Source organism: Octopus sinensis, linkage group LG2 (assembly GCF_006345805.1).
Source record: "Octopus sinensis linkage group LG2, ASM634580v1, whole genome shotgun sequence".
In the NCBI taxonomy this organism is placed as follows: domain Eukaryota; kingdom Metazoa; phylum Mollusca; class Cephalopoda; order Octopoda; family Octopodidae; genus Octopus; species Octopus sinensis.
The window spans coordinates 95194231-95204230 of NC_042998.1; the positions used below are offsets into that span (position 1 = coordinate 95194231).

A 10000-nucleotide genomic window follows, 5' to 3' on the forward strand; every position below is an offset into this window, starting at 1 on the left:
GCTGCTAAGTTCTTTTTTTGTCCTGTACGTTAACGATTCTGTCAGTTTTTGCATCCTTATTAATGCTCACTAATAGTATGTATTTAAACTTGTTCTAAAAAACATCTAGAGTTTATAACTTCTGCCAAAAATGTACGAATAAGACAATCAGAGAAATTTAATGTCCCCAAGATTGTATATACCTTAACTGTTGACAGCAATGTATGTATAAAATAACCTAATGAACAAACAAATATTATTTCCATGCAATGTCAACGATTATGCGTCTTTAAAACTGGAGAAAGTCTGTCCAATATCGTATTTTTAATACATTTTCCTAACTCATGTTTTATATGCAGAAGTCTACCATCTTAAAACAATTTGTCACCACACTGATCTTGTGTCAATGGATTTACTCCAGTACGATGAATTGGTCTATGAATTGCAATAATAATTCTTATCAGAAATTCAATATTACCCTTTACTGATTTGGTGTGTGGGTACAGAACCAATGTTGTGTGGCTAAGAAGTCCGTTTCTCAACCACTCAGTTCAGCGTTTGACCTTATACACACACACACACACACACACACACACACACACACACACATTAGGGAAATAAGGTGAGAGCATGCTTATTCCATTCGTTTACAGTTGTTTCGTAGTCTTGATATTTATATAATAGATATGACATCAGCATTAAGACTCATATACAGTGTATATAAATATATACATACACACATGCGCACAAACACACACACACACACAAACACACACACACACACACAAACACACACACACACACACACAAACACACACACACACACACACCACACACACACACATATATATATATATATAATGGGGCGCAGGAGTGGCCGTGTGGTAAGTAGCTTGCTAACCAGCCACATGATTCCGGGTTCAATCCCACTGCGTGGCATCTTGGGCAAGTGTCTTCTGCTATAGCCCCGGGTCGACCAATGCCTTGTGAGTGGATTTGGTAGACGGAAACTGAAAGAAGCTTATCGTATATATGTATATATATATGTGGGGGGGGTGTCTGTGTTTGTCCCCCTAGCATTGCTTGACAACCGATGCTGGTGTGTTTACGTCCCCGTCACTTAGCGGTTCGGCAAAAGAGACAGATAGAATAAGTACTGGGCTTACAAAGAATAAGTCCCGGGGTCGATTTGATCGACTAAAGGCGGTGCTCCAGCATGGCTGCAGTCAAATGACTGAAACAAATAAAAGAGTAAAAGAGTAATATATGTAATATATATATATATATGCATGTGAATAACTATACATACAAGGATGCTGAAAAGAGAACTAACCGACTAATAATGAGAAAGAGTCATGGTAGTTGAAAGCATCAACTGTACAACAGAGAGTAAGCTGACCCTATCTATATGCACAAGCAATTGATTTACTCAGCATGTTGACATCTGTGATCTACTGTAAGGGAGCAATGACCAGAGAGCAATACAATTTCAGAGAAAGTGTTGGTAGATAAATATAGTAAAGTAAATCTATATGCATATATGTATGTATGTATGTATGTATGGTATGTATGTATGTATGTATGTATGTATGTATGTATGTATGTATGTATGTATGTATGTATGTATTTTTATGTATGTATGTATACATGTATGTATACATGTATGTATGTATGTATGTATGTATGTATGTATGTATGCATGTATGTATGCATGTATGCGTTTATGTACTTATGTAAGTATGCATGTATATATGCATGTATTATGAATGCATGTATGTATCTGTGCATGCATGTATGTATGCATATATGTATATATGTACGTGTTTATGTGTGAATATACCTAAATATATGAATTTGCGTTTGTAAAATATGTGTATATTCATTGTTATATATGTATGTATATATGTACACACGCGCGCGTACACTCATATACACAGATTCCGTGCATGTCATTGAATCAAATTATACTTGCTAGTTCTTGTTTAACCGAGGCTATATGAGAAATCACTAAGTGAAGTTGCTGCACACCAGGATTGAGTGCAGCACCCACACATCAATTATACACAAATATTAATGTATGAATAATTTTAAAATATCGGTAGAAAGAATACACGTGGAGAATGGAAATCCTACGTTTCGGACAGAGTCCTTCTTCAAGGAAAGTTTGACAAGGAAAACGTTAAAGAGAGACAGTAGAGGTTTACATCCTCTATGTTTGAGAACCTGTTTTTAACCGATGAGGAACTCAAGACAATATGAACTTCATAAGTAGGAGGAGAGAGAAGCTTGATAGCAGAAGTAGAAGAAAATAAAAATGAAGAAAAGAGAAACAGGCGAAGGTGAGGATGAGGTAAAATTAAAATTTGAGATATGAGAGTTGATGGATAAGCGAATAATTACTGAATTAAGAGAAGGTATAGGAGTAGAAGGAAAAACATTCATTTAAATTCGTCGGTAATATGGTACCGAGTTCGAGTTTTAAACGTTGTTCCTTCCTTTTACTTGAGTATGTTAACCCATGGTGAGCTGAGATGCCGCACACTGATAAGTGAGTAATGGAATGGTTTATTGTGTTGAAATGGATTTGGCAACACATTGGCCAGACACGTGTTGTAGTGTGCTTCGAATGTGATCGGGAAAGCAATCGGCAAGGCATCGACCTGTTTCCCCATCATAAAGTGCGCCGCTAGGTAGATAATACAACATATAAAGCGAGATGTACAATAGAAGTTCTGGGTAATGTGATACCGTAACTTCGACTCCATAAAGGTTGCAGTATTGTAGGGACAGATATTGTTACTAAAGTGCCCCTCTAAGCTGACTGACTTCGTGCCATCTCCACTCATGTCTATTTGCCTCACTTATCTCCCCTGCTCTGTTACTTCTCTCACGGTCTGCTCTTGCCACTATACACAATTCCTTTCCCGCAGAAACAAAACTCCCTTGGTATTCTCTTTTCTCCTCACAACTTTGTATTTTAAAACTTCTTTTACATTAGCGGTCAGCTAGTTCTTATTCATGAGGAACATTGACCATATCGATCCTACCATTCTCAAAGGACCTTACGTAGGCCAGAGACCCAACCACTTTTTTCAGACTAACCCTATCAACAGAATACAAAAAATATATGTTGTAAATATTCTTTCCACGTAGCTGCAGCTGAAATGCGTGTCAGCAGGCCGTAGTTGTAATTTCTGTTATCCATTAGTTTTGATATGACTTCAATTTCATGTTGAATATCTCTGCCAGTAAGATCAATGCATTTGAGTGGTCTTAGTCTTGTTTTAATGTGCAAAAGTCTCCAAACTATGACATCTGATACTGGTTTCAAATTTTGGTACAAGCCAGTCGTATCGGGTGTAGGGTAAGTCAATTACATCGACCTCAGTGCTCAACTGGTACTTATCTTATCGACCCCGAAAGGATTAAAGGCAAAGTTGACCTCACGGAATTTGAACTGAAAAAGTAGGAACGAACGATATGCCGTTAAGCATTTTGCCTGTCGTTTTAACGATCCTGCCAGCTCGCAGCCTTAAATATGAGATCTGACATTGTCTGGTGTTCAGCACGATAGCAATGACTAACAAATCCTACCCTGCGTTGAACAACAATATTACGAGTGGGTGGAATGTGTCCATAAACTTCCACTTTGGTGTTGTACTCATACCATGAGATATCTTGAGTCCTCTCTAAGAAGCTTGATGCACGTATCATCAAAACGTTCTTAAAGCGCTTTCTTCATAAACTCAGTATCGGCTATATATAACAGAAATGTTCTCCACGCATGCCCTGAAGAAAGCTATCTTTGTCCACTTTGAAATACTTGTTTGCCAGATGTTTGAAGCTTATTATAGTGTTGAATTTGATTTAGTCATTGCTTTGGGTCAATGTAAGTTATCATCAAACTGGTTGGGTCTATTTCATTTCGTGTACATCACTAATGTTTTTAGGAAGGGCATAAAAGTCACTGTTTCCCAATAATCTCTACCCAAATCAGGATAATTCACAATGCAAGAAACCACTATGACACGCTTAAGGCTCACAGCAGGAAATATAAAATTTAATGAAGGCTGCCATAAAAATTTAGTTTGTACTAATTCTACAGGTTACAAAAGAGGTTACAATACGTTCAATAATGCCGGCATGTTTTTTACTTGCAAATTACTTTTGATTGAATAACCACGGATTGCTGATCTGTGATACTGTAAAAATACACAGATTGTTGTGAATTCAAAGGTCAATTTACGTTTGAAACTTCAAACTACGTTCTCTTATTAATGAAACGTGTAAGATTAGAAGTACTTATTAATTTGCAAGAAAATTTCACTGCAAAAATTTCCTCACACAGTCCCATTATTCAAAAGAATGTAAGGTTCTATTTTCATTGTAAAGTGTTAAATGTTAAATAAATCAAGTCTTAAATTCATATGGACAACGAAAACAGAATAAATGAGTAATACATAAATACATACATACATACATACATACATACATACATACATACATACATACATACATATACATATGCACACACAAACGCACACACATATGTATCCTTATTGTCGGGAACTTTCTCTCCCGAACAGTTGACATTTAAACCGTATTCACAGTTAACCTGATTGTTTAGGACGGGGGTAAAAGACGTTATTGATATTACATGGGTCGCAGTATTTTAAACAGAGAGAGGAAAGCTGGTATTAATGAAATATTATCCTACTTCTCTGGTTTAATTGCATTTAGTGTGGGTTTAAGCAGATTGATTACTAGTGAAATAAATAAAAGAAACAACAACTGAATATAGGAATATCTTTTAAGTTATTTGCATGAGGGAACAGATGACGGCTTTATGTTTGTTTCATACTGATATTAAGCAAAAGAAAATGGATGACATGGAGAACGATAAATGGATGAGTGAAGTTGGAGGTTTTTTGTGTTTGTATTTGTTTTTGAGAGAGATCAAACTAAAACATTATAGATACGAACACAGCTTGACTAGTGATGATGATGATGGTGGTGGTGGTGGTGGTGGTGATGGTGGTGGTGGTGGTTATGGTGGTGGCGGCGGCTACGACAATGACGACGACGACGATGAGGATGGTTGCAATGACAGTTATGCATTTAGTTTCCTCCGTTGCATGCATTTCTCTGTGTCTCTAGAATACACTTTAATCTACGTGTCTCAGTTTACTTGATTAAAGATCTTCCAAGAATGGTAGCCAACCATCCGGCATTCTATTCGCAGGTAAACTAGTTTCTCGTAACAACATAACGCAGAGAGAAACCTGAATTAATAACAGGATCCACAGAAACTTATAGCTCACAAACTCTTTTAAAGCGTTCTGTTGTTCGCCCGTATACATTCCTTTTCTTTTAATTGGAGAAAATGCAACAGATTAGTGCAAACAGAAATAATAGAAATATGTTCGATGATTTGAATTCATAACAATGTGTGTATTTTCATAGATCAGCAATCCGTGGTTATTCAATCAAAAGGAATTTGCAAGTAAAACACATGCCGGCATTATTGAACGTATTGTAGCCTCTGTTGTAACCTGTAGAATTAGTACAAACTGAATTTTTATGGCAGCCTTCAGTAAATTTTATATTTCCTGCTGTGAGCCTTAAGCATGTCATAGTGGTTTCTTGCATCGTCAATAATCCTGATTTGGGTAGAGATTATTGGGAAACAGTGACTTTTATGCCCTTCCTAAAAAAATTAACGACGTACGCGAAATGAAATAGACCCAACCAGTTTGATGACAACTTACATCCCACATTACAGTGATAAAAAAAAAGGAGAGAAATCTTTCGTTGCTTTCATTTCAGTCGTTCAGTACATCTGAGTACTTTTATGATGATAAGCCATTGTGGTTTGATGAGAACTTATTCCCACATCGCAATAATAAAACTAGTAAAACTTTCGTTGGTTTCAATTCGGTAGTTCGGGACTTCTGAATACTTTTATGATGATGATCATCCAGCTGGAACGACAGAGTTTGCAAATATGTCCAAAAATCTTTTTAAATTTTGTATGGAAATTGAAACCTAAATGTGCCAAGACAATTATAGCGTGACATATGAGGAGGCATGTACAATCGAGTTGTTAAGAAGACTGCTTTGTAATTTCTAAAGCCCACGTTCGATTTCATGTCTGGGAGTTCAAGCAAAATGTCTTTTATCATAAACTATGATTTCTCCGAACCGTATAGACGGAAACTATATTAAAGCCTGTTTGATGGATTGTACCTGCAACTCAGGGATTCATATATTGTCATATACTGTGTCACGCGGATTCGGCCTGAAGAGTACATCCGTCTGCGGAACACTCAACCACTTCCACATTACTTTAACCAGTAGGTTGTTCGTTTTTCGAACAACTGGATGCTCGTCGTCAACGCCAATATTATGGAGCACACATACATATGCATGCACAAGCACACACACACAGACACATGCAGACACACTAACAAAAGTGGAAAACTTGTGCAAAAACCTAAATGCATGTCCTCTGGATAAATCTTTTAACACAAAGGCCATAAGTCATGAAGCAGAGGTCACCTCTTTGGCGCGTCTCGTTAGATAGGCATGAAAGAGGGTAAGTTTAGACAAAGATATAAACAACACAACAAAACTGACCAGCTGTATATGGAAACTAAAATTACTATGTCAATTAGAAAACCATAGAAAAACTCGAACCTTGCATAATTAGAAACAAAAGAGTGGTCTATGTACAGCAAAAAAAAAAAAGGAGAAATCTTTAACATTTTTCGTATTCAACACATTTATTTAAACATTTGATCAGAAGTGTTTGGGACACTTTTTGAAATTTTATCTCTTACGTACCTATTACCTTCACTCGACACAGAAGAACAGATATCCACTTTAAACTTTCTTCATTCTGATCTCTTCTATTCCACCTTTCCTTCTTAGCCGATTCCTCTGCCTCATTTTCCAATATTATCACATCTTCTCCTTTCTACTATTGATAACATATTCAATATTTGGTGTGACCGCCTTTGCTTTCAATGACTGCATTAAGTCTTCTGGACATAGAGTCAACTAAATTTCCGCTTACAACCGATGAAATCGACCTCCATTCATCCTGAATGATGTCTTTCAACTGTGTTATATTGTGGGGTTTTTTTCTACTCAACCTTCCTTTTCAAAACACCCCACAGATGTTCTATTAGGTTTAAACTAGGTGACATGGTATCTGATAAAAACTTAGTTGTCATTTTTGAAGTGCGTTTAGGGTCATTATCATTTTGGAACATGGAATGTCTTCCTAGTTCCTTGATGCTTTTCAACATTGTTTTCTGCAATATGTCACAACAAAGCCTTGAATCCATTGTTCTCTCAATAAATATGAGTCCTCCCATACCAGCTGCATTCATACATTCCCAGAGCATAACACTTCCACCGCCCTGTTTCGCGGTAGGCACGGTACATTTGTCGCTATTATCTTTACCTGGTCGTCGCCATACTCGTTTAATACCATCTGACTCAAACAAATTGATTTTAGTCTCGTCAGAAAAAAGAATTTTATTCCAAAACTCCTTCCGCTTACTCACATAGGTTTCGGCAAAAGAAAGACGACTTGATTTACGCCTTGTAGTGAGGAGAGGATTCCTACGAAGCATGCGTTCATGAAGACCACATTGCTTAGCCGTCCAGTAGCCTTGTACTTCTGAATTACTTTGGCAACTGTGTTTACGCAAATATGTATTCGTTTACTAATTAACTTTTATCCTAAACCATTCTTGTGTAAATTAAAAATAATTTTCTCCAAATCTTCAGACAATTCTTTTCCCTTTGGTGCCATTTTAATCACAATGAAGAAAATTTTCACCATGGCACACAAATCAAAATTCCTAGGGATGCAGTAACAATGACTGGTGCAAAAATGCCAGGAGAGATAATTTATTAGAATTGAAATTATCAGCGATGTCTGAACTTAGTTTAAAAAGTAGATAAAATACTGAATATAGCAAATTTTCTTTAGGGCGCACATATTTTTGTAACATTTCAAAATTAATATTTCGTTCATATCTTTGAAAATGTTTATGGTTTTGTGTTTCAAATTTGTATAATGTTTGCATGTATAATATATTTTATTCAGTATAAATTTCGTTTGATTTCCTTAGATATTATCAGAGTAATGGCAATCTTACTGAAATTACTGTGTACACACACACTCACACACGCACATACACACAGATACACACACACATATACATAAATACATACATACATACATACATACATATATATATATATATTATATATATATATATATATATATATATATATATATACATATATATTTCTTTGCATTACAGATATGACTAAAGAACTTTGGTGTTTCTTATTTATCGCATTTCGCTGTAATGCTACATTTGCTTTCCCGGGACTATGTACAGGTAGGTAAACAATTTCTTTCTATTCATTGAAAATAATTATATTCAAATGTTGTTCTCATGAACGCGCGCGCACACACAACACACACACACACACATGTATTTCTGATTACTTTTTCGTTTTCCGTTTCTTAACCTTCCACATTTACTATACGCTTCCTTCTCGACTTTTCATTATATATGTATAATGTACAATATATATATATGTATATATATATATATATATATATATATATATATATATATATATATATATATATATATATATATATATATATATCATGCACGAAACAGTACATTATATCATCACGGAACAGTACAATTTATATAATGCTGCTCTAGCTAGGGCTGGGTACCGTGAAAAAATTCAATATATACAGGAAGCAGGAATACACAACACTGGTAATTCCTCCGTGATACACATTGTATACCACCACTGCGTCACGGTTTGAGAACTCACTCAGATAAAGAATACAGATCATATCAACGAAGTACCAACGAAAATTCAAAGACACACGCGACATGATAATCCAACTGCTTGTTCCAATTCTGCACAACACGCTCGATCAAATAAGCCTAACAACAGATATAGGAATCAGGATGTCCTCTGGTTCAACCTGATTTTCGGTTCGCATGTTTCAATCAAGATCGCTGGAAAATTTTTTGATGCATTGGACAAGTGTGTTTCTAAATCTAATCGGCATCATGCTATTTTTAATCGGCGCACCGGGAAGATATCTACGCCAACTCTGTTAATCAAAAATGCAGCAAAGGTTCAATAATTCATCTACTACTGGATCTAACGAACATTTGCATCTAAATACCAACCAAGGAGATGTAAACCGCAATGATAAACAGCAATTACGACCAATTTGCAGTAGTAGAAATACCTATGATACAGTTAACACGGTAACAACATCGGTAAATAGAGTCAGGACTGCCTTATATACAAACAACGTCAATAAATGCTCATGCAGAGAAAAATCAAAATGTCCTTTGATGAATCTCTGTGTGAGTACAAATCTTGTATATAAATGTACCGTGCACACAAGGGGAGGGCCGTATGATTACATTGGACAGACGGCTGAGACATTTAAGAATCGTTATCGCAACCATGTTGCCAGCTTTAAGACAATCAATAAGAGATATTCAACATCTTTGGCAGATTTTGTATGGCGACTGAAGGAGGATAAAATGAGGTACAGCATAACTTGGTCCATAACAAGGTACGCGAAACCATACAATATGATTTCCAGGAGATGCCATCTCTGCTTCGAGGAATCCCTGTCAATTCTGTGGACTAACGAAAAGATCATTAATAAAATTTCTGAACGACTCTCGAGATACCTACACGCATATAAATGTACTTTCGCACAATGCAGTGGGAATGAATTTTGAGTAACCGTTAACATAATTTAATTTACTTTAAGGTATGGATGAATTAAGCTTACTTTTAAACACTCCATTCTTAGAAGCACCAAGTAGATAGTTAACTCGCTTTGTGATCATGAGTGCACCAAGCCTCACGTGTGCGTATGCTAACATTTTTGCGGACACTTTTATGAGCAAATGTACTTGCGCCATGCAGTATGCCCGAGGGCGTT

The 10000-nt window shown here is 36.1% G+C and overlaps 1 protein-coding gene across 1 annotated transcript in view; it reads left to right on the forward strand.

The window, feature by feature from the left end:
• The window catches only part of LOC115225320 (thrombospondin-type laminin G domain and EAR repeat-containing protein-like), a 56153-nt gene that overhangs the window by 4504 nt on the left and 41649 nt on the right, over positions 1–10000 (forward strand). Inside the window, exon 2 of the mRNA XM_029796271.2 lies at positions 8319–8399. Coding sequence (XP_029652131.1) covers positions 8321–8399 — 79 coding nt within the window. The 5' untranslated portion in view covers positions 8319–8320. The remainder of the gene's footprint in view (positions 1–8318; positions 8400–10000) is intronic.